The sequence below is a fragment of the Zootoca vivipara genome, chromosome 14 (assembly GCF_965207765.1).
Source record: "Zootoca vivipara chromosome 14, rZooViv2.hap1.1, whole genome shotgun sequence".
Classification (NCBI taxonomy): Eukaryota; Metazoa; Chordata; class Lepidosauria; order Squamata; family Lacertidae; genus Zootoca; species Zootoca vivipara.
The window spans coordinates 10501956-10526211 of record NC_142597.1 but is presented as its reverse complement, the minus strand read 5'-3'; the positions used below and the strand labels follow the sequence as shown (position 1 = coordinate 10526211).

The following is a 24256-nucleotide window of genomic DNA, read 5'->3' as shown; positions in this document are numbered from 1 at the left end:
ATTGTGTCGGTCAATTAAATGAGGTGCTCTTGACTTATTTGAGCCTTAGGATTGCAGCACTAGAATCATAGAATCGTAAGGTTGGAAGGGACTACAAGTGTCATCTAGTCCAACCCCCTGCCATGAGATTAATAGTCATCTAGTCCCACCACCCTGAGATTAATACGGTAGTCTCATGTTCTACTGACTGAGCTTTCATGAAACAAAAGCATCTGGAAAAGTTTCAGGCATCAGAATCATACTGCTTCAGAGAGCTAAATAGGTGTGATAGCTCTGTCGGTAAAGCATGAGGTGCTTCATCTCAGGGTTGTGGGTTTAAACCCACGTTGGGCAAAAGATTCCTGCATCTCCAGGTAGGACAATGGGAAAGCTTAGTTGGTAAGAGCATGAAACTCTTAATCCCGGAGTCGTGGGTTCAAGCCCCATATTGGGCAAACGATTCCTGCATTGGCAGGCAGAAATTCAACAGGGGCAGCTTTCTCCCCATCCTAACCAGATGATGTTGAACAAAGCTGTTGAGGCCTGCCACAAAAACATGGCCATTCTGCTAGTGGTAGATGGCCAAAGGGCCACCATTCTGCTCTCTTCTTGACCAAGGGAGGTGCTGCTTTTGCCTCATCCATTTTTTCACCTGTCTGGCTATGGGAGTTTTTGGTGTGTGTGTTATAATTATAACAGTAGTTATAATTTTTGAGTCAAAATTTATTTCCCAATGCCTTGTTTTCCCCCCAGTACTAATCATCACCAGTAGAGAACGAGACTCTTCATCTCATCAGAACTAGACCGTTCTATGATCTATGACCAGCAGCAACAACTACTACTGTAGTAACAAAAGGCAGGCCGTGTTTCGGCCTAGTGGCTGGAACCTTTAAACCAAGCCTGCCTAGAGTTATCGGTTGCTAGGCAGCACCCCAAAGCAAGCAGGATTTTTGGGGTATGTGTGTGATGCTGTGGTCGTTGCCACACTCTCTCACACACACATAGGAAAGGTTGACTATTTCAGACCCCTCAACTGCTCCTCAACCATCATGGTTTTTTGGGTTTTTTTGTGAGAGCACAGAGGCCATTTTGAAAGGCTGCCATATTGGGTGCTTAACCACTCCTAGTGTCTTTATGCTATAGGGCAGCTCTATAAATTAAGTCAGTCAATAAATATGGGGACAACCAAGTGTAACTTTGAGAAATATTTCCTTTGAAGCTTCACTTTGTTTTATTCTGGATTGTTTGATTTTAAAAATAATAATGGGGGGGGTGAACAATGTACTCCTTGGAGGAAAAAGTAGGATAGAAATGCAATAAATAAGCTCTTCTGCTCACCTCCTTAAGAAAGCTGGAGGGGCCAGCTAGATGGAGATGTCAGTTGCCAACCTGGTGCCCAGAGATCTCCATGTGGTCACAATTGGACCTCTTCCCATTGCAAAACTCACCTTGGGAATTTTGAACACTGCTGGGTACAAATACCAGAAAAGTTGCTACCACATGAATTGGTAGCATTGAATTGAAGGCATAAGGAAGACCTGTATGCAGTCTGTTCCTTGACTAGGTTGGGAACATGTCCTGGCAGGGGATGGAGATCTCCTATCCCAGAGATTGGGAAAGACTAACTGTGATGTAATTTCTATTTCAGGGTGAGGGGGTCAGCGGCTCTAAGGAGAGCAGAGATGCACCAGAAGGTAGTCCGAGTATTGTTGGGGTTGCTCTTCGCCAATTCTGGTAGGAAGTTAAGAGATAAAAAGTGGGAAGATCACAATATTTGTTTCAAGTGCCCTGGCCTTTCTTCTTCGCTATCTGCAGCCAATTTCTGGATGCAACTTAGCAACTTCTGAGTTACTTTATCTGTGGGTGGGGGATAAAAAATTGAGGCTGCAAATTACGAGGGGTGTGCATGTGTGCAAGCAAAACTCCTGAAGACTGGTCCCAGGTGTCAGTCTCAACCCTTCCGAAGCTGTCAGGCTGGCAAGGCAAAGGAGGTAAAGGCTTTCTGTAACCAGCAAGAGCAGATCTCCTTACAATAATAAAACCATAAATTTGGAAGGGACCACATAGGTCATCTAGTCCAACCCTCTGCAGTGCAGGAAGTTGGGTCCCCCCCCTCAACAGAGGGATGGCCATCTGTCATGGATTTTTCAGTTGAGATTCCTGCATTGGAGGGGGTTGGGCTAGATGACCCTCCAATTCTATGATTCTTTGGTTCCCAGACAAGCAAGCAGGCCCAACCCAAAAGCATTTCTAGTGCCCAGGGAACATGCCCTTTCCCTCCTTTGTCCAAATCCCCAGTTTCGCGAGGTGGGAACAAGAAGCTACAGTTTTGAGAGTTAGCAACAAGAAGCTAACATTTTATTGATTGGGAAAATGTCACCTTTCCTCTCCACACAGTGCTGGGGTTGTGCCCCCCGAGGTGGATCCTGTACAGGGATGAGCTTTGCCTGTACATCTCAGCTGGTTCTCTTGTTCTGTCCTGGAGTGAAGCCAGAATCTTCTGCCGGGACCAAAAGGCAGACCTGGTTGTCATCAAGGATTACCACAAGCAGGTAAGAGGTGGATTTTGCAAGCTGCAGGCTGGGAATGCTTTAGCTTGGGAGGGAGGGAGGGAGGGAGGAAAGCTTCACTTGAGGATGGCTACCTGGCACAGAATCCAGATCTCACCCAGGTATGGCGATGGCTAGGTGCCCTAGGTGCTGTGTTTCATTTCTGCTTTATCTTTTAAAGGAAAAATCTCAAAGTGTTTGATGACCCATTAAAACATCCAGTCAAACAATCCAGAAGAAAAGCTTCAAGGAAAATATTTCAGATCCTTCTCAAAGTGACAACCTGCTTTCCCTGTATTTATTGACCAACTTAATTGATAGAGTGGTCCCACAATTTCTTTAGAAAGCCAGTGTGCTGTAGTGGTTGAAGAGTCAAACTAGGACCTAGGAGATCAGGGTTCAACTCCCCACTCAGCCTGCCATGAAGCATAGCTGCCAAGTTTTCCCTTTTCTCGCGAGGAAGCCTATTCAGCATAATGGAAAATCCCTGAAAAAAAGGGATAACTTGGCAGCTATGCCATGAAGCTCACTGGGTGACCTTGGAGTCAATTACAGACTCTTAGCCTACTTTGCAGGGTCGTTGTAGGGATTAACTGAGGAAGAGGCGAATGAAGAGATCTCTGCAAAATGCACCTGGCACCTGGTGAATGTCTAACACTGGGCAGAACCCTCTTTCTATTCTGCACCCAATGAGGCCTCTTGAGTCCCAGGTCGGCTAGGTCATTTCCTGAGCCCAGGAACATAAACAGCTGTCTTATATTTGGTGCACCTAGCTGAGCATTGTCTGCACTGACTGGCAGCAGCTCTCCAAGATTTCATGCAAGGACACTGCCCCAGTGCTACCCAGAGATGCTGCCTTCTGCATGCAAAGCAGTTGCCCTATCACCGAGCCATGGCCCCTTCCCTATAGAAGTCCCTGGCAGAGGCTGTTGGGAAAGTGGTGAAAGTTCTGCTGCCAGCCTTTGCTGCCACTGGCAGGACAGCTCAGTCAGTAGAGCATGAAACTCCTAATCTCAGGGTTGTGGGTTCAAGCAAAAAGATTCCTGCATTGCAGGGGTTTGGATTAGATGAGCCTTGAGGTTCCTTCCAACTCGACAATGCTATGATTCTGTGATTTTATTATACTGCCTTTGGGTGCCTTTGCGCAGATGTTCCTGACGGACCTCTCAGAGAGCACCCGGGAATACGCCGTGCACTACTGGATTGGGTTAGCATGGCGAGAGGCAAGTCGTCAGTTCACCTGGGTGGATGGGACCCCATTATCGCAGAGCTGGTACAGGTAAGAGAACCTTGACGTGTGGTCAAAGGGCTCCTATGTGGGGCTTGAACCCACAACCCCAAGATCAAGTCTCCTGCTCTACCGACGGGGCTATCAAAGTGGTTTGCTAAGAGATCAGAAGCAAGTTCTTTGCTTTTGGATCTTGAACTATTTCTGTTTTATCAGAAACTGGCTCCAAGGCCACCCCAAGAAGGAGCGTTGCACGCAGCTCGTGGGCATCTACGCTGGCCAGTGGAGGGACTGGGATTGCGGTGCCAACGTCTCTTTCATCTGTGAGATGCCTGTGAAAGGTAAGAGCAAAGGGGGTGTCTCCTTCCCAGCCTTGACATTCAGCAGCCAGCAGGAGGCATAATGAGGGAGGCTATAGAATACTGCATTTTGCTGTTGAATGGAGAGAGCCAACGCCAGCAGCCCTCACTAATTTTAATAATAGTAATTGTTGTTGTTGTTGTTGTTGTTGTTGTTGTATTTATATCCCACCCATCTGGCTGGGTTTTACCTCCCCAGCACCCAGGGTCGGCATGGGAGGGGTCCCTTGACCCTTTAAGACTTAATAGCCATTGACAGGCCTCTCCTCTGTGCATCAGACTGTAGACTCATGTTACACTTGTTGTCTACTAAGACCCCTAGACCCTTTTCATGTGTACTACTAGTAAGCCAGGTGTCCCTCATCTTGTATTTGTGCAGATTTTTCCTACCGAGGTGCAGAACCTTACATTTGTCCCTGTTGAAATTTTGCAAGTTTGGGCTCAGTTCTCCAATCTTGAAGGTCATCTTGAAACCTGATTCTGTCTTCTGTGGCATTAGCTACCCCTTTCATTTTGGGGTCATCTGCAAATTTGATGAGCATCCCCTCAATTCCTTCATCCAATATGTTAAATGACAGCGGGCCCAGGACAGAGCCTTGTGGCAGCCCCCCTTTCCCCCCAGGAGGACGGGGAACCATTAATGAGCACTCTTTGGGTTCAGCCAGTCAACCAGCTACAAATCCATCTAACAGTTACCTTTGCCAGCTCACATTTTACCTGCTACTTCACAAGAATATCATGGGGGATTTTGTCAAAAGCCCTGCTGAGGGAATTGCAAAGGGGATCTCTGGATTTCAGGAGGAGAAAGTATGGAGGAGAACTCTGGGTGGATGAAGGGGAATTAAAGGCAGTGCGAGGAGTTTGCCATCTATATTAACCTAAAATGTGGACCTGCACCTTCTTGTACCTCCCCCCTCTCTCTCCCTGTGCCTTTCATGCCTAGATGCCCTCCCTGGCTCTGTGAGGAAAGTGCCCTTCCGCTCCCACTGCTACGCCTTCCATTTCCCATCCTTCCGGGAACTCAGGTCATGGAGAGAGGCCCAGTCTTTTTGCCAGGAATCTGGGGAGGGCCTCGTAATCGTTGGAGATGAGGAGCAGAACACCTTCCTGTCAGGTGAGGGATGGAAGCAGCAAACCAGTAGCCAAAACAGTAGCATTTTTGGGCTGATCTAGCTGGGCTCCTCTTAGAATAAGAGAATCACAGTTGGAAGAGACCACAAGGACCATCTATCTAGTAGTCCAACCCCCTGCAATGCAGGAATCCTTTTGCCCAACACGGGGCTCGAACCCATGAACCAGAGGTAATGAATCTCATGCTCTACCAATTGAGATATGTGCTTATTAGTTTTTTAAGTGCCCTTAAAGGATGGCTGTTGTCATTTATCTCTTTATATTTTAAATATTTTGGGGGCTGCTTTTCTGGGCAAATGCCCCTTTAAAGATGCTTACAGTCAAAAACAGCAAAAAATGAAACTAACAGTGGAGATTTTCAAAACTTAAAACAGCACCTGAACCCAGATGCCACCCTCAGAATAACTCTCTTCCTCTTCCTCTTCAATTGGTAGAGTGTGGTGCTGATAATGCCAAGGTTTCAGGTTTGATCCCTATATGGGACAGATGTGTATACCTGCATTGCAGGGGGTCAGACTAGATGACCCTTGGGATCCCTTACAGACCTACAACTCTATGATTCTATGAGATGGTGACATTTATTATCCCCATTCAAACTGGGAGATAGTAGTGATGGTTTTGCACTGGAAGAGGGTGTGGGGAGCTGGCCATCTAATCCTTACCAAGAAACATCTGTGATGGTTTCTCCATTTCCTCCCCAGATGCCTTTCCTGAGGACGGCTGGCAGATGTGGATCGGGCTGCGCTTTGGCACCACATGGAGGTGGAGTGACTCCTCAGCCCCCCTAGCCTATTTCCGGTGGCATCTGGGTATGTTGAGTCCAAGCATGATCGCTCCTAAACAGAAGGGTTCTGAATCACAGCTGCTTCTCTATGTCAGAACTCTTGGTTGCCATCCAGAACTGCATAAAAATCATAGATTTGTAGAGTCGGAAGGGACCCCAAGGGTCATCTAGCTCAACCCCCTGCAATGCAAGAATCTCAACTCAAGCATGATGACAGATGGCCATCCAACCTCTGCTTAAAAACCTCCAAGGAAGGAGAGGCCACCACCTTCTGAGGGGGTCCAATCCTCTGCTGAACAGCTCGTACTGCCATAAAGTTATTTCCAACATTTAGTCAGAATCCTCTTTCTTTTAACTCGAATCCATTGGTTCGAGTCTTACGCTCCAGAGCAGCAGAAAGCAAGCTTGTTCCATCTTCCTTGTGAAGCCCTTAAGATATTTGAAGATGGCTCTCATCTCTCAACTCTCTCTACTCAACTCTCTCTTCCTCATAAGGCTTGCTCCATAAGACCTGGGGCTCTTTATTATTTTATTGCCCTTAGTTATTTATTTATTGCATTCATATCCCACCTTTTTCTACAAGGAGCTCAATGTGGCATATGTACATGGTTCTCTCCCTCCACCCTTAATCCCCACAACAACAACATCATCATCATCAACAACAACAACCCTAGGAAGTAAGTGAGGCTGGGAGAGGAAGTGACTGTCTCCACGGTCACACCAGGTGAGCTTCATGATGCCCAAATTAGGATTTGAACTCTGGTCTCTCCCAGGCCCTAGTCTCACACTCTGACTGCAATACCACACTGACTCAGCTGGGGTTCCTTCTCCACAAAAATGGGCTCTGGGATAGGGTGTTGAGGCTGGGGGTAGGGTGTGGAATGGACCTAAAGTTCTTGTCCATTTTCCAATTGGGATGGGGAGAAGTGCAGGAAGTGACAACCTGGAGACAAGGAAGGAGGCCGTGGCTAGAAGCTGCTTGGATGGACTCTTACAACCCCTGGCTGCTCTATTCTCTAGGAAAAGCCCCCGAACAGGTGCAGGACCAGTGTGTGGTGCTGAGTCTGCAGCCCACCAATATTGCCCAACATGGGACGTGGCAAACCAGACCGTGCAATGAGCGTCCTACAACCGAGATCACAGGATTTGTCTGCCAGCACAGATACGGTGAGTGCCATAGATGCTCAAGGGCAACAGAGGGGTCGCAGGCAGGCTGGAGCGCAGAGAGAGAGAGAGAGAGAGAGAGAGAGAGAGAGAGAGAGAGAGAGAGAGAGAGAGCTGCCTCTTAACTCCTCTCTTCTCATGCGATTCAAGTTAAGTGGAGAAAAAGGGAGCTTCCATAATTTGATAATTAAATGTATATACTGTATAAAATCACAAAACACCACTCAGATGTGAAACTGTTGAATTATCATCTCAAGGAGACCAGAAGGCAGTTGATAATAATGATAATGGTAATGGTAACAGTAACAATGATATTAATTGTACTCTGCTCATCTGTACTCCAGCCACTCTGAGATCCAAGGAATTGCAAACCCCTAATTTGCTTTCCTGATGAACTTAGGTAGAAAGACTAACTGTCTTTCTGAGTTCCTACAAAGGGAACTCTCAGTGAATGGCAACAAACCTGTGAAGGACTCCAAAGGCTTTTATGGGAAATCTTGGAAGAAAGCCCTCATGAAGGGAGATAGCTTTCATCCCCTTGAATAATAATAATAATAATAATAATAATAATAATAATAATAATAATAAATTAAATTTTATATGCCACCCTTCATCAAGATCTCAGGGTGGTTCACAAGAGGCGATTCAAAAAAAGGCATGCTCATTTTGATTTCAGAATCCACATTTGGGGATCATACCTGTTTCGTAACTGCATAAAATTATTTTGAAAGATAAAAGAATCTGGATTTGGGGACAAGTTTGGGAACCTCAGATTCCACATGTGAATTTTTGTAGGTCGCTGCCCTTTTGCCTCGGCAGAGGGTGGGGGAAAGGCAGAAGCTGAGTGCTAGGGGGCTGGTCCAAAAGGTGGGTGGGCTTCTTGTGGGATGGAGCCCTCCGATGCTTCCTCTCACAAGCTCTGAAAGAAATGGGTTTTGGTAGTCCTTGAGTTGAGCTCCCCCAATAACAGCAGGCTCCTTGCCTTGCCTTCCCTGGGCCTGGCAGGCCTGGGCCTAATTTGCTCCCATCTCTGTTGCCAGATTTTTGTGGTCCGCCGGAGCCTGTGTACTTTCCCCTCCCTGGCGGGATAGGTCCACACGCCACAGCTGACGTCACCTTCTCTTTCCCTGTTCATTCTTCCTGCACCCTGTCCTTGGCTGGCCTCCACACCGGTGCCACTCATTTCCGGCTAAGCCTAGAGTCCAATGCCACCCACATGCGTGGCAGTGTCACCACAAATCTCGGCGGCTCCCTGGAACGCAAGAACTTTTCTGGAGTGCCCTTTTCACCTGGGCTGTTCAGCACATGGAGTCTCTTCACTTACCCTGATGGCCTCGCAAGCTTCTTGGACCACCAGGAGCATTTCCGTCTCTCCGGTGCCCAAGACATTCCCTTTGCAAACCTCGGCTCCTTGAGGATAATGGGAGCAACCGTGGCCAACGCGTCTCTAGGTAGGTTGGGGTGGATTTTTGGGGGGAGGGGGAACAAAGAAGAGTCCTCCTTGCTTTTGAACCAGCAGAAGGTGGGCAAACATTGATGTTTCTGTAAAGAAGAGACATTGGGGGGGGGTCCCCCTGCAGCAAGCTCCTTCCACCTGGTTTCCTTGGAATTCATGTCAACGGAGGCCAATGAAGTTTCTGCACTGTCAGGTTCTCTGCTAGCTGAGCATGATAGTCAGAAAGGTTGCATTGCTTGCAATCTCCAGGTGCTTCCGCTGCATGTTGCAGGACTGACAACTTTTTCTTTCTCTTTCCCCCCCATGCACAGACACCATGATGGTGACATAACCATCACCTCCAACAAGGGGGGGGGGGGCAGCACAACCAAACATGGTGTAGTGGTAGTGTCAGGTTTTGGACCTGGGAGATAAGGGCTCAACTCCCCACTCAGTCCTGAAGTTCAACTGGGTGACCTTGGAGTCAGTCGCAGCCTCTTAACCTACCTTGCAGACTCGTTGCAGGGATTGCCGGAGTGGGGGGGTGAACCATGGACTCCTTGGAGAAAAAGGTGGGAGATTAATGCAATAAATAAGCCTTTCTGCTTACTTACTTGCTTGCATAAGAAAGCTGGAGGGTCAGGTGGAGATGTCAGTCACCAACCTGGTGCCCAGAGATCTCGACGCAGTCACAATTGGACCTGTGCCAGTCGCAAAGTGCAACTGACCTGCAGCCCAATTCTCTCAAAGTCCACCGCCGATTGTTTCCAGGAATAGCTGAGGGAGAGCAGGAAAAGGCTACAAAGGCTTTTTGTGCTTTCCCAGAGAATCCGCAAAGGAGGGCACTCACATTGTTGGGTAAGTTTGGAGGCTGACCTCTTTGCCTTCCCTTCCAGAGTATCGCCTTTCTTTTAACCTACGCTTTCCCAGCGGTGGCAGCAGGCTGCAGCTGGAAGATGCCATACGTCGCTACCTCAACAACTTCACCATTGGGCTATGGGTTCGAAGTCAACCTGCTGCTGCTGCCGCCGGCTCCCGCAAGATGTGCGTGGTCAGCTATGCGCTGAAGTGGAGGCAGCCAGAGTTTGCCCTCTTCCTCCTCTCTCCCTCTGGGCTGGAATTCCACATCAAGGGGTAAGCAGGAGATTCCTCCACTGGGAATGATGGTTTTAAATGATGCTCCTCTCCCAGCTTTTGGTCTTGGGTGTGGTTTTGAGGTTTTATGACATTATATATGGGGTTTCTATACTGTGTTTGTGTATTATTATATTTTACATCTCTCCACTATTCTATGATTCTATGTCCTTTGCTGCCGCTCCGAAATGTCTCGAGCTGGCGGCGCAGCCCTCTCACCATTCCAGTTGTCAGGAAGCCACTAAGTTTCTTTGTACTCCAAATGTCCATTCATCATACTGGGAACTGTAGTTTGTTAATGGTGCTCTGTGAGGGGGATAGCTCAGCTGGCAGAGCATGCGACCCTTAATCTCAAGGTTTGAGCCCCACATTGGGGAAAAGATTCCTGCACTGCAAGGGGTTGGACTAGATGACCCTCATGGTTCCTCCCAACTCTATGATTCTATGATTCTATGATTCCAGTTCCCTGTTTTCTTGGGGTGTGGGAGGGAGTCGTGTGCTTTAAATGTGCTTGATGTGGATGTGGCCTCAGTTAAGGAGAGTTTCATCCACGAGCCACCTACCAAGCAATTTACAGCAATTCCAAAATTATAATTTTTGACCTCATGACTATAAATGATGTGATCTGAGCAAGCCAGGAAGCTGGCATGAAATGTGTTCTTTGAAATGCATTTGCTGATTTATCTGCACACACCCCAGCCTGAGCATGAAAATGTAAAAGGAGAACCCTGATAGCTCGGTTCTTAGAGCATGAGACTCTTAATCTTGGGGTTGTGGGTTCGAGCCCCACAATGGGCAAAACATTCCTGCATCATTGCAGAGGGTTGGACTAGCTGACCCTTGCTGTCTATTCCACTTCTATGATCCTATGAAATCACTTCTTCCCGGTTGCTCTTTGCAGGGCAGTGATGTTCAGCGGCACCCAGGGCTCCGTTCTGGATGGATCCTGGCACCATGTGGCCGTCTCGGTCTCCAGTGCTCCCGGCCTCCCGTCCTTCAAGGTCTTCGTGGATGGATTTCTCTGGGAGCCACACTTCGCTGAGAGTAGCAGCTTCCTGAGGAAGGGGCTCTCCCTTGGGGGGAAGCTGATAATTGGACAGCTGGAGGTGGGCAGCAGAGGTGAGTCCCTCCTTTGCACAGAGGCTATAGGCTTGCCCTGCGGCTGTAGGCTGTGGCACCCTGGGATGAACGAGGTTCCTCCTCAAAGGCTTGGGGAAAAGCTGTAGCCCCTCCATCTCTCACCTCCATGCCCCCACAGCACTGTTCCTCCTCTCTGGGCAAGAAGGGCCTCTTACCACATCCCTGCATGTTGGGGCTGCATTGTAGGGACCAGCTTCTTTGTGGGTGACCTGAGTGAAGTCAACCTGTGGGACCGAGCCTTGCCCGAGGTTTCCATAAAGCAGCTGGCAGCCTCAAGGACTCGGTGGAAGTTCCCTGGGAACGTGGTGAGCTGGAGCACACTGGTAGCAAAGAAGCCTTCCTCTGTGCAAATCAGCATTGCAAGCGAAGACCCAGGTAAGGGGTCATCTGAAGGCAGTAGACTCTCCTTCCTTGGATGTTTATAAGCAGAGGTTGGATGTTTGAGTTGAGATTCCTACATTGCAGGGGGTTGGGCTAGATGACCCTCGGTGTCCCTTCCAACTCTATGATTCTATGATTCACCACAGGCACTGCCTTCGTGTGGTTTGGATTCCTTCGGCTCAGAGGCAAACAGTCAGCCCTGTGCACCGATCCAGAGCAGTCCCTGGTCTATACTGAGCTTGCGCCGGACCAGTGCCTCAAATGTGCTTTCTGGGGGCTGCAGCCAAATGGTCGACTCCGCAACATCGCAGACCCTCCTTCCTGCCTCCAGGTAAATGGAACTGGCACTCCCTCTCCTGAATGACGTCAGAGGATAAACTCTTTGATAGTGGCGAAGTGAGGGGTGCAGGAGGAATCACCCCCCCAATTTTTATTTTTATTTTTGCATTCTTTGACTGCTTTTAATCTCAGTTGTCTCTTTCCAGTCTCTCAAATCTACAGGGTAAAAGCATTTTATGATATTAGTTAATTTGAAGTGGTTGTTAGATCACAGCAACTCCTTTTCCAGTTTTTATTTATTATTAAATTTTTCTTAAGTCACAGTAGAACATACAAAGAGTGTCTGTTTTCACATCATTGAATCATTCCAACAAAGCAATATGTTATAGGCAATAAGGGGTCACCCAAACTGCTTTCGAATCACACCCCTTAAAGCAGCTTAAATTTATACAAGCTTCTTTTTAGAAGCTGATTAGTTCTCTCTCTCTCTCTCTCTCTCTCTCACACACACACACACACACACACACGCTCACACACACATTTATTTTCCCTCCGCTCCTGAGAAAAATGAATAGGAAGACAAGCAGAGGGTGGGGTCCTTTGCAGGGTTGCCAACACCCCAAATGCTTTTGGGGGAAAAATGCAAGACACTAGGAGTAGCTTGATAGTGCTTCAAAACAAACTGCTCTGGGATAGCTCAGGGTTATGGGCCAAATAATCTTGCATTAGAGCATTGGAATACAGTGGTACCTTGGTTGTCAAATGGCTTAGTTGTTGAACAAATCGGCTCCCAGATGCTGCAAACCCGGAAGTAAGTGTTCCGGTTTGCAAACGTTTTTCGGAAGCTGGATGTCTGATGTGGCTTCCACGGCTTCTGCTTGAGTACAGGAAGCTCCTGCAGCCAATCAGAAGCTGTGCCTTGGTTTTCGAATGGTTTCAGGAGTCGAACAGACTTCCGGAACAGATTAAGTTTGACAACCAAAGTACCACTGTAGATGATGCTTGTGGTCCCTTCCAGCTCCACATTCTATGATTCTATGTACCTTGCGGGGGGGGGGGAACCCACTGGCTCTTCTGTTTATTTTCCAGCTTGAACCCGGGGAGATGGACAGGGCAGCGGGAGATTCCTCACCCTGATGCTGGTGGGGGCCTCTTGGCTAAGTCCTGGGGTGTTGCTCATGCATCTACCCATCACCAAGGCATTTCAAAAAACCAAAAGGCTGCAGAATATCAATCAGCACACAATGTTATTTTTGGAAAGTACTCACTGCACAGATATACATAAAAGGTCAGTGTTGTTGTTGTTTTTTAAACGCAACACAATGTTTTAAAAATGCAACAGCACATTGGGTGCAGACTTCCTCACTGACCAACTGTTTGACTTGGTGGCAGGTAGCCTCAGGTGCAAAGGCAGTCTCTCTTCCCCTCACATCAGCTGTATACCCACCATACTCCATTTAAAACACCTCCCGTTCCAAAAGAGTGCTGGGAATTATAGCTTTGTGAGGGCTGAACTACCGTTCCCAAGATTTTTTAAAGGAAGGAGATGAGCATCAGGGATATGGTACACATGCAGCCACCAGCACTGACGGTTTGAAACCAGCTTGGAACAGTGTCCACTGCCCTGTATCTCCCAGCTCTAGAAATTGCATTTTTGTGTGTGAGTGCTGCTATTCTTTTTAGGTGTCCCTTACCCCTTTCACAGAAAAACTACTTGCTTAGGAGACCCCGAGAGTTAAATAGATTTAAGTCTGTAGTTTTGGAGTGACACCTCAAGGCAGTTTTTAAATGTTTGATGTTTTACTGTGCTTTTATATTCTGTTGAAAGTTGCCCAGAGTAGCTTGGATAACCCAATCTGATGGGCGGTGTAAAAATAATAAAATTATTACTAAATTATTATTACGAAGAAAAGAGGAGCTCTAATTCCTGCGGGGTATTTCTGTGTGAGTTCTTGTGCCAGCTTGCCGGTTAGCTCAGTTGTTTGTGGGGGGTTTTCCCTTCAATAATTTTTATTAGTTTTCAGTTACAATAATCCAATGGTAGCCTCATTATAACAATGCCAAGTTACAATACGATTACTAATCCCAATCATTCAGATGCCAAATTATATAATTTAGGTGGCCTTCCGCATACTAGATTTGATGGTTTGATGGTTTACTTTGTTTCTGCGTTCCAAAATCTTATTGATCTCAATTCCATTCCATTCAAAATAACACTCCCTTATACAACAACTGCAATATTAATGGCATCCATTGATCCTGACACATTAAATGAATTACAAATCTATAGGTGAAGCACTCATACTATATCCTTATTCCTTCTGTGTGTGACAAAGATTCTGTCCATGGTGTTCCTTCCTGTCCGGTTAGCTCAGTTGTTAGAGTGTGGTGCTAATAATGTCAAGGTTATGGGTTTGATCCCTGTATAGGTTCATATTCCTGCATTGCAGGGGGTTGGACTAGATGATCCAATGGGTCCCTTCCAATTCTCTGATTCTATTATTCATGCCAGCTTCTCCCCTCTCTTCTGTGCAGGTAGCACCAGATGGAGTCTCCTTGCTGAGCAGCTCAGACTGTTCCATGGACACCAAGAGCTCCTTTCGCCTCTTACCGGACAAGCGGCTGCAGAATCTGCACTTGGGGTTCTGTGTGTTTCAAGGAGTCATCCACACCAAGCTCTACCTGGGGAAGTGCACCACACAGGCATTGTACTTTGTGCTGGATCAGGGTGTGTTCTTTAAAAAGTATACTTGCCCCTCCCTTCCTTCAAGGAGCTCAGGGCAGCAGACATGACTCCTCCCTCCCCTTTCACAGTTTTTCTTCACAACAACCCTGCATGGTAGGAGGCTTGGGTGAGGCAGAATGACTGACACAACACCTGGTGCTTCATTGGGGCCCATCTCACACAGCCACAGTTTGGACTGCTTCATTTTGCTGTGGGGAGGGGTGAGCTGTGATGAGCCCAGCTGGTGTGTGTGTGTGTGTGTGTGTGTGTGTGTGTGTGTGTGTGTGTAAAAGGAAGCCTGGTGTGTTTGTTAGGAGTCTTTGCAGGTTGTGTGAATTAGATTGGAATAATCACTTAAAGTTTTTGGAGTTCAAAGGGTTTATTCATGCAAGAACTATTTATAGGTTGGGTGGAGATGAGAGAAAGAAAGACATTTTTTTAGGAGAGAACAACAACAAAATGGCTCAGGGTTAAGGGGCAGAGTTAACAGAGGCTACAAGCAAGTACTGACTAGATTGTTAGACAAACAGTGCCTTGTATTGTTTAAAGAAACACATGTATTGTATTACCTAGAAATTCAGTGAGAAGGAAATGTATTTGTTTTTCTCCAACAGTGTGCACATCATGCTCTTTGCCATTTCCTCCTGCAGATGTGTACTGCCCCCAGTCCAGGGGCTGGCGATCCAGGAAGGACAAATGCCTCTTCTTTGTCTTGGATGCGGCCCTTGAGTGGAGCCAGGCTCTGAAGTTCTGTCAGAGGTTCCATGGTGGGAGCCTGGCCACGCTGAGCAGCCCACAAGATCTGGTGAGCAGTTTCTCTGGTCTGAGCACAGGTATCTGAAATGGCACCCAAGGCTTCCAAGAGTCGTTTCGGCCCCAATGAAGAAAGTAAAATAGGTCCCCCACCCAGCAAGGGCTGGCCAGCTAAAAGGTATTTACACAGGATATAAAATAAATTTGTAATCTCATTTTTATGCTAATAATAAACATGATAACATTTGCTTGAATTGGTTTCATTCTGGATTGTTTGGATGTTTAAATGGGTTGTCAACCACTTTAAGATTTCATTTAAAATATAAAGCGGTATATAAATGAAATGAATAATAATAATGACAATTATAACAATAAATCCCACTGAGGGGAAAATATGGTTTCTTGATGCTTTTGAATTGTGGTGCTGGAGGAGACTCTTGAGAGTCCCATGGACTGCAAGAAGATCAAACCTATCCATTCTTAAGGAAATCAGCCCTGAGTGCTCCCTGGAAGGACAGATCGTGAAGCTGAGGCTCCAATACTTTGGCCACCTCATGAGAAGAGAAGAATCCTTGGAAAAGACCCTGATGTTGGGAAAGATTGAGGGCAATAGGAGAAGGGGACGTCAGAGGACAAGATGGTTGGACAGTGTTCTCGAAGCTACGAACATGAGTTTGACCAAACTGCGGGAGGCAGTGCAAGACAGGAGTGCCTGGCGTGCTATGGTCCATGGGGTCACGAAGAGTCGGACACGACTAAACGACTAAACAACAACAACAAATATGTTCCAATGTGGCAACTGTAAATTAGGTTTAAGGTGCCATTTGATGGTTAGTTTATATATTTAAGTTTCTAACACTAATCACTCTGCCACATGATAGGGCTGGCCTTACATAGGTAATGGCGCTGGGCTTCCCAGTCTAGGCTCTTTGAGCTCCTCCCAGCATCTCCTTGGCACTCAGGCCTCTCCGCCCTGCTGTCTCTGGTGGCCTTGCATAGTTTGCATCCTTTGGTGTGTGCAAGATACCCACAGCATGTTTTCGACTGGTGAAGGATAAGGACCTTCTGTGTTCCTCCACAGGTCTGGCTACAGAAAGAGCTGAAGGTGAATGTCTGGACTGGGCTTCACAGTGGCAGAGGCTTGTGGCATTGGGCCGATGGAACACCCTTCAACAAAGCCTTGCGGCGGTAAATAAGAACCCCTGAGAGAGAGACTGTGGGGCAGGATGGGTGGATTGAGGCCATTTGTGTGTTAATAATAATAATAATAATAATAATAAATTTAATAATAATAATAATAATAATAATAATAATAATAAATTTTATTTATACCCCGCCCTCCCCAGTCAAAAACCGGGCTCAGGGCGGCTGACACCAACAGAATTACAATAAAACATAAAAACAATTAATTAAAATACAGATTAAAATACAGTATTAAAATTTAAAGTGCAGCCTCATTTCAAGTAGGCCATAAATCCAAGCCATGAGGGAGAAAAACACAGGGGTCAGGCTGAGTCTAACCCAAAGGCCAGGCGGAACAGCTCTGTCTTGCAGGCCCTGCGGAAAGATGACAATCCTATGCACACCTGCTTAGAAGTGCATCTCACGGAACTTAATAAGAACCACTTCTGAATAATCAGTTAATAAATAATAGAAGCAGATATAATGCAGAGAGTTGAACACGCTCGCTGCAAAGTCATCTTGCCATCTGTAGAAGAACCCTGTAAGGTAGGCCATTATCATTGTCACCAAAATTGCATGTGGAGGGAGGTATGGGGAAAGGCTGCAGCTGGGAGAGAGTTAGTTTATCAAGCAGCTTTCAAAGGAGTTCTATTTTTATTTAATTCCTTTTTTTATCATACTGTATGTTGAAAAGTCTCAACCCCTCCAAAAAAATTATCAAAGGAGTTTGAGGTCTCCTAAGGAGCAGGTGGCGCTGTGGTCTAAACTACTGAGCCTGGGGTTTGCCGATTGGAAGGTCAGCGGTTCGAATCCCCATGACGGGGTGAGCTCCGGTTGCTCAGTCCCAGCTCCTGCCAACCTAGCAGTTTGAAAGCATGCCCCAAAGTGCAAGTAGATAAATAGGTACTGCTCCGGTGGGAAGGTAAATGGCATTTCTGTGCGCTGCTCCTGCCAGGCACCATCTCTGACTTCCCTCACCCTCTCTCATTCTCTTTGGGGCCAGCTTTGTTCTCTCACAGGGTCCCTCTGACGTAGAAACCTGCATGCTGGCCCTGAGTTCCGGCTTCCTGAAGGCCGAGCCGTGCCACCGGCCTCACCGCTGGATATGCCAGGCCTCCCACCAGAGTGGTAAGCAAAGCTGCTTTGGGCTGCAGACATTTTTCATTTCATAGAATCCTAGAGTCGGAAGGGACTTCGGGGGGTCATCCAGTCCAACCCCCTGCAATGCAGCTGTCCCATACAGAGATCGAACCTTCAATCTTGGCATTAGCAGCACCACGCTCTAACCAGCTGAGCTATCCAGGCTGCGTTTTCATGGTATTTTGTATTCGTATTTATGGGGCATTCCTGAATTGCAGGGGGTTGGACTAGATGACCCCCATGGTCCCTTCCAACCTCACAATTCTGTGATTCTCCCCTCCCCTCAGGCTCCTACGTGACCTTCCCTGAGAAGTCCTTCTTTGGTGCTCTGTCCTCGGACCTGAGCTTCCCTTCGCTGGAGGCTGCCAAGCGGCAGTGCTCTGCCTTGGGCACGGGGTGTGACGCCGTGGTCAGTTCCGCAGGGGGCCACCGCCTTGCCATGGGGACACGCCTTGTGACCCTGGAAGACTCTGACGCCAGTTCGGCTGCTGCCGTGCATGTCAGGACGAGCTGCCGGCCCGGCTACTCTGGGCAGGACTGCCAGTCAATGTGCCCCCGGTGTGAGCCAGGTCTGAGCTGCAACCCGCTGACGGGCCTCTGCGATGGATTCCTGCGCTACAGGGAGGCAGCCGGTATGTGCATCTCAAAGCAGTGGGCTTATGGGGCTCTCCTCCCTCCTCTGAGCCTTCCCTAATGCAGCCACCCTCAATCCCCTGCAAAAAAAAGAGAGGTCACATTTGGGGGCTTGGAGAAACTGGGTTAAATCAGTCATGGCACTGGCTCCAACCTCCAGCCCTGGAGCCCTGAGAGGAAGGAGGGCTGGTGGCCTTGTTTGGCACCATGGAGCCCTTCAGACCTCCTGCTGCTCCGCCCCCCAACCTCCCTTGCCACCTGCTTGCTCCCTTGCCCCAGTGCAAATGGAATTGCAGCTGCATTCAAGCTTGCAGCTCTTCCAGAAGACAGCTTGCCAGGAAGCCTCATGCCTTCTGACTTGAAAACCCTGCTCCTGAGTGCCAGGAGCCAGTGGGCACCCTGCAGTTACTTGGTGCACAAGGGGGTGCAGTTGCTGAGTGACCCCCTGGCACTGCAGTCAGCTAGTAATGGCCAAACTCCTTTCCCTAGCAGCGTATGCCTCTCTGAAGTGCCTGCCCCTGGATGACTGGGTATTTGAGCATGGAGCCTGTGTGTCCTCAGAGCGCTACAGCAGGCAGGACGAAGCAGCCTCTGCTTGCCAGAGGTACCTGGGTGCTACTGTGCAGAAGGTCAAGGTGAGATGGGGTCTGTTATGTACTGAGCTGAATCCTAGAACAATAGGATTCAGAATCAGCGGGAGCTACCCAATCCAACTCCAGGTGGAAGTGAATCCGCAACCTGATTGGCCTGCTGGAGCAGCCAATCAGGCGGCTGGCAGAAGTGAATCTGCTACCTGATTGGCCTGTAGGAGCAGCCAATCAGGCTGCAGGCAGAAGTCAATCCACAATATAATTGGCCCACAGGTGTAGCCCTGAAGTAGCCAATCACGCAAGGCCCATTGTGTAAATAATGTATATAAGCAGATGGTTTGGGGAAAAGAGCATTCGTCTTCTCTTCTCCTCCTTGATGACTATGAGCTGAATAAAGAGCATGAAATTCACTCTTGACTCCGAGTATATTTCACTGGCGACGAGGATGGGATCCTGCTGAGCTGACCGCCACCACGCACTGCACCGCAGCACCGCCACCTGCTGCACCGCTGCATCGCACCGTGCATCCAGGCTTCAGCTCCAGGACCCAAGGAACCCAGAATGGCAACCGACAGCAGCTTCTCGCCATTCAAACCAGCATCAGGAGACTGGGAAGGGTACGCCGCCCGTTTCAACTTCCTCCTGCAAGCGAAAGAAGTCACCAACGATGCCATGAAGAGGGCAACATTCTTCAGCGTCTGTGGAGAGGAGACGTTTGAAATCGCCCGGGCTCTCCTTGCACCTAGAGATGTCGCTACCGTCTCTTACAAAACAATAATGGAACGGCTGAAGGAGCACTTCTCACCACAGCCCTCGGTGGTAGCTTGCCGAAATGCCTTCTACGCAAAGCGGCAAGCCCCGGGGGAAACCATAACTGGGTTTGTGACCTCCCTCCGCCAAGCCGCCCGGTTATGCAACTTCTCAGAATTGGAGAACATGCTTCGTGACCGCCTCGTCGGTGGCCTGAGGGACGAGATGTTGCAACGACGCCTCTACGCCAAAAAAGACCTCACGTTCCAGATTGCTCTGGAGGAAGCCCTGGCAACCGAAGCCGCCGAGAGGTCAACGCAAGAGGCACGACCGTCCCCGCCATCCCAACCGAGGGTCTACCACGAAGACCTCACCGACGAATCCGAATCTGACAGGGAGGAAGTACACCGAGTACAGCGGCGCACTCAAGCAGCACACACACCACAGCAGCCTCGACGAGAAGGAGGGAACTGTGCAAGCTGCGGGGAGAACCACGAGAGGAGGACCTGTCGTTTCCGCAACGCAGAGTGCAGGCAGTGCAGAAAATTGGGACACATCGCCCGGGTGTGTCGGGCTCGACTCACCCGTCGACAAGCATCAGATGACCGACCCAGGAGCCCCAGGTCACACGGCACCATGCACCAAGGCAATTCGACGGAGATCACGGACTACCAGGTATTCCAGTTGCCCCATCCCAGCACAGAGAAAATTTATATAGAGGTACAGATAGAGGGAGCCCCATGCCGCATGGAGCTGGACACGGGTTCAACTCTATCCATAATCTCGGCCCGAACATTAAGGGAACTGTGCCCTAATGGGGGTCCCAAACTAAGGCCGGCCCCATTCACCCTCCGGGACTTCCAGAAACGTAAGGTCCCTACTATGGGGGTGGGGACCTTCAGGGTGCAATATCGAGGGCGAAAGCAACAATTGGACTTGCTGGTAGTTAAGGGCCCCTACGTTAGCTTACTGGGACTGGCATGGTTTGGACCTCTGGGGCTAGCCGTTACCGGGGTGAACCGCACTAGCTTACAAGTGGACGTGGACGCCATATGCAAAGAGTTTCCAGGGGTTTTCGATGGGGCATTGGGACGATATACAGGACCCCCCATTGCCCTACAGCTAGACCCCGCTGTACGACCCATCAGGCACAAGGCCCGCCGGGTCCCGTTCGCCCTGAAACCCCGCATAGACGAGGAATTGGACCGGCTCGTGGAGCAAGGAGTGCTGGAGCCGGTGCCCAACGCCCCCTGGGAAACTCCAATTGTCACACCCGTCAAGCCTAACGGTTCGGTCCGCATCTGTGCAGACTACAAATGCACCATAAACAAGGCTCTCACGGCCCATGCATACCCAGTGCCAGTGGTCAGCCATGTCCTCGCCACCCTGTCTGGGTCAAAAATCTTCGGCAAACTGGACTTGGCCCAAGCGTATCAACAGTTGCCTGTGGACGAAGCCACAGCAGAGGCTCAGACGATTGTGACGCACAGAGGGGCATTCAGAGTTAAGCGGCTGCAATTTGGCGTTAGCGTGGCACCAGGCATATTCCAGAATCTAATGGACTCTCTCCTTAAAGGGATTCCTGGCGTCACCCCCTTCTTCGATGATGTACTGATCGCCGGGCCCACACCAGAGGAATTTGAGGACCGCCTCCGCTCCGTCCTGCACCGTTTCCAGACGGCGGGCCTCAAGGTGAAGCGGGAAAAGTGTTTACTGGGAGTGCCGCAGGTGGACTTTCTGGGATTTAAGGTGGACGCAGAAGGGGTCCATCCAACCGGTGACAAGGTACGGGCCATTTGTGAGGCCCCAGCGCCCAAGAGCAAGCCCGAACTTCAGTCATTCTTGGGACTATTGAACTTTTACCATGCCTTCCTTCCCCATAAGGCAGCGGTAGCGGAGCCCCTACACAGACTCCTAGATAAAAGGGCCCCTTGGGTGTGGGGCCAGCGACAAAGGGCCGCATTCCAGGCAGTCAAGGACTTGCTCGTCTCGAACTCGGTCTTAGCACACTTCGACGAGAGGCTGCCAGTGGTGCTGGCATGCGACGCCTCTCCCTATGGCATCGGCGCTGTCCTGGGACACCAACTCCCGGATGGAAGAGAGGTGCCGGTGGCATACTTCTCCCAGACGCTTGCTGCAGCCGAACGAAACTACTCACAGATTGACAAGGAGGGTCTGGCAATCGTGAAGGGCGTAAAAAAATTCCATGATTTCTTGTACGGGCGGCCCTTTACCATAGTGACTGACCACAAGCCGTTGCTTGGCCTGTTTGCTCCTGAGAAGCAGACCCCCCAAGTGTTGTCTCCACGTGTCCTCAGGTGGTCAATTTTCCTTGCCGGCTACCAGTATGCACTAATCCACCGCCCTGGGAAGGCGATGGGCCACGCAGACGCCCTCAGCAGGCTACCACTACCAGAAACAGGCCCCGACCCAGCGCCTGCGCAAGAGGTTATGACCCTGGAGCTGCTTCCCGACCGACCCATTCAGGCACAAGAAGTTGCGCACCATTCCACAAAAGATAGGGTCATCTCCCGGGTCCTGGACTGGGTGTGGCGAGGATGGCCCAGCAGCAGCCCCGGGCCAGAATTCGCTGGCTACACAAACCGCAAACATGAACTGTCGGCCCACAAGGGGTGCCTGTTATGGGGAAGCAGGGTTGTTGTTCCCCAGCCCCTCCGCAAAAGGGTCCTCACAGCCCTACACGAGACACACCCAGGGGTAGTGAGGATGAAGGCCCTTGCCAGGAGTTATGTGTGGTGGCCGGGGATTGACAGAGAGATAGAGGCCTGGGTCCAACACTGCCAGACCTGCCAAGAATCCCGCCCGGATCCCCCAAGGGCCCCAGTCCAGCCCTGGGAGTCCGCCCGACATCCATGGTCACGCTTGCACGTGGACTTCGCTGGCCCCTTCCAGGGAAAAACATTCTTCATAGTGGTGGATTCCTACACCAAATGGCTGGAGGTCGCACTGGTACCATCCACTTCTACGGCGGCGGCCATCCGGGTACTACGTAAGCTGTTTGCGACCCACGGGCTCCCTGACACCCTCGTCTCGGACAATGGAACCGCATTCACGTCAGAGGAGTTCCAGACCTTCACAGCGCAGAACGCCATCCGCCACATCCGCTCAGCACCATTCCACCCTGCCACCAATGGCCAAGCGGAGCGCATGGTGCGGACCACCAAGGACAGCCTCCGCCGCATGACACAAGGGGACTGGGAATACCGCCTTGCCGCATTTCTTCTAGCACAGCACAGCACCCCAAGCACAACGACGGGCCGGAGCCCAGCTGAATTACTAATGGGCCGGCGCCTTGCAACTAGACTGGACCGACTTCACCCCGACAGAGCTCAGGATGAGGTAGTGGTGGGGAAAGGCAGGAACCCCCGGACATTTGTGGCCCAGGATCCAGTGTATGCAAAGAATTTTGGGGCAGGCCCAGCATGGGTACCCGCCACAGTCACCAAGGTGACCGGTCCCGTGTCGTACGAGGTACTAACGGAAGGGGGGCAATGTTGGCGCCGCCACTGCGACCAGCTACGGCGACGATTCCCAGGAGGAACCCGGGAGGAGAGCGGGACAGAGGGGTCCCAAGGGGACAGCAGGGCAGTGAGGCCTGTAGAGCGAGAGGGGTGGGGAGGGGAAGCAGAAGCAGTAGGCACAGAGGGGCGCCCCGAGGCTGGAAGGACACCGGAACCAGAGCTACAACCTAGTGGTTCAGTGGCGCCAGACCAGACAGCCCTGGCACAGCCAGCAGCCTCGGAACACGAGCCAGAACCAGAACCCCTGACCAAGGAACACCCCAGGCCACAACGCACACGGAGGCGGCCAGCAGACCTTGGGGACTACGAATGCAACTTCCCGGGCAGGACTGGAACTTAGAGGGGAGGGGTGTTATGTACTGAGCTGAATCCTAGAACAATAGGATTCAGAATCAGCGGGAGCTACCCAATCCAACTCCAGGTGGAAGTGAATCCGCAACCTGATTGGCCTGCTGGAGCAGCCAATCAGGCGGCTGGCAGAAGTGAATCTGCTACCTGATTGGCCTGTAGGAGCAGCCAATCAGGCTGCAGGCAGAAGTCAATCCACAATATAATTGGCCCACAGGTGTAGCCCTGAAGTAGCCAATCACGCAAGGCCCATTGTGTAAATAATGTATATAAGCAGATGGTTTGGGGAAAAGAGCATTCGTCTTCTCTTCTCCTCCTTGATGACTATGAGCTGAATAAAGAGCATGAAATTCACTCTTGACTCCGAGTATATTTCAGGGTCCCTGCTGGAGACTGGGGGGGGGGGGGAAGAGGAGGAGGCAGGTTCTGGTGAACTTCTCACATTGGAACCACCATAATTTCACTTGCTGTCATAGACTTATAGAGTTGAGAGGGACCCCAATGGCCATGGAATGGGTGTGATAATGCCAGCCTCCTGGAGATGGGGTGTGGGATGGGGGCCTGGGTCGTGCTTTGTTTCTAGGGGGGGGGGGAGTGCCGGTCCTCTGGGTAGTTGCCCTGGTTGCAAAATTTCCTCAGGGCCAGGAAAAACAAATACATGTAAAACAATTATATGATTTACTGGAACTTCATTGAGATCCTGGTACCGGTATATAGAGATGCATGATAATTAAATAACTTGCTGCAATATGCATGCCTATTTTCACCACAGGGGTAACACTGTCCAACATCTTGCCAGGACCTGGGCTCGCACATCCTTCCCCAAGCCCGGGAAGCATTTGCTTAGGGAAGAAGGCACAATGCTCTGAGGGGGGTCTGCCCGGCTTTGGGAAGGAGGCAACAGGGCTCCAGGATCCTGTCACAGCCTCTTGCCTCCTTCCCTAAGCTGGACAAATGCTTCCCAGGCTTGGGAAAGGAGGCGTGATGCTCTGAAGGGGTCCAAGAGCCCTCCCTCCCCCTTCCCTCCAAA

The 24256-nt window shown here is 49.9% G+C and overlaps 1 protein-coding gene across 1 annotated transcript in view; it reads left to right on the top strand.

The window, feature by feature from the left end:
- The window catches only part of LOC118097310 (uncharacterized), a 38412-nt gene that overhangs the window by 3046 nt on the left and 11110 nt on the right, over window positions 1-24256 (top strand). Inside the window, exons 2-18 of the mRNA XM_088658167.1 lie at window positions 2377-2531; window positions 3677-3807; window positions 3973-4097; window positions 5059-5229; window positions 5948-6055; window positions 7051-7197; window positions 8235-8645; window positions 9526-9763; window positions 10665-10882; window positions 11090-11278; window positions 11431-11615; window positions 14099-14291; window positions 14939-15093; window positions 16123-16229; window positions 17227-17351; window positions 17651-17995; window positions 18486-18631. Of these exons, the coding sequence (XP_088514293.1) occupies window positions 2377-2531; window positions 3677-3807; window positions 3973-4097; window positions 5059-5229; window positions 5948-6055; window positions 7051-7197; window positions 8235-8645; window positions 9526-9763; window positions 10665-10882; window positions 11090-11278; window positions 11431-11615; window positions 14099-14291; window positions 14939-15093; window positions 16123-16229; window positions 17227-17351; window positions 17651-17995; window positions 18486-18631 (3149 nt within the window). The remainder of the gene's footprint in view (window positions 1-2376; window positions 2532-3676; window positions 3808-3972; window positions 4098-5058; window positions 5230-5947; window positions 6056-7050; window positions 7198-8234; window positions 8646-9525; window positions 9764-10664; window positions 10883-11089; window positions 11279-11430; window positions 11616-14098; window positions 14292-14938; window positions 15094-16122; window positions 16230-17226; window positions 17352-17650; window positions 17996-18485; window positions 18632-24256) is intronic.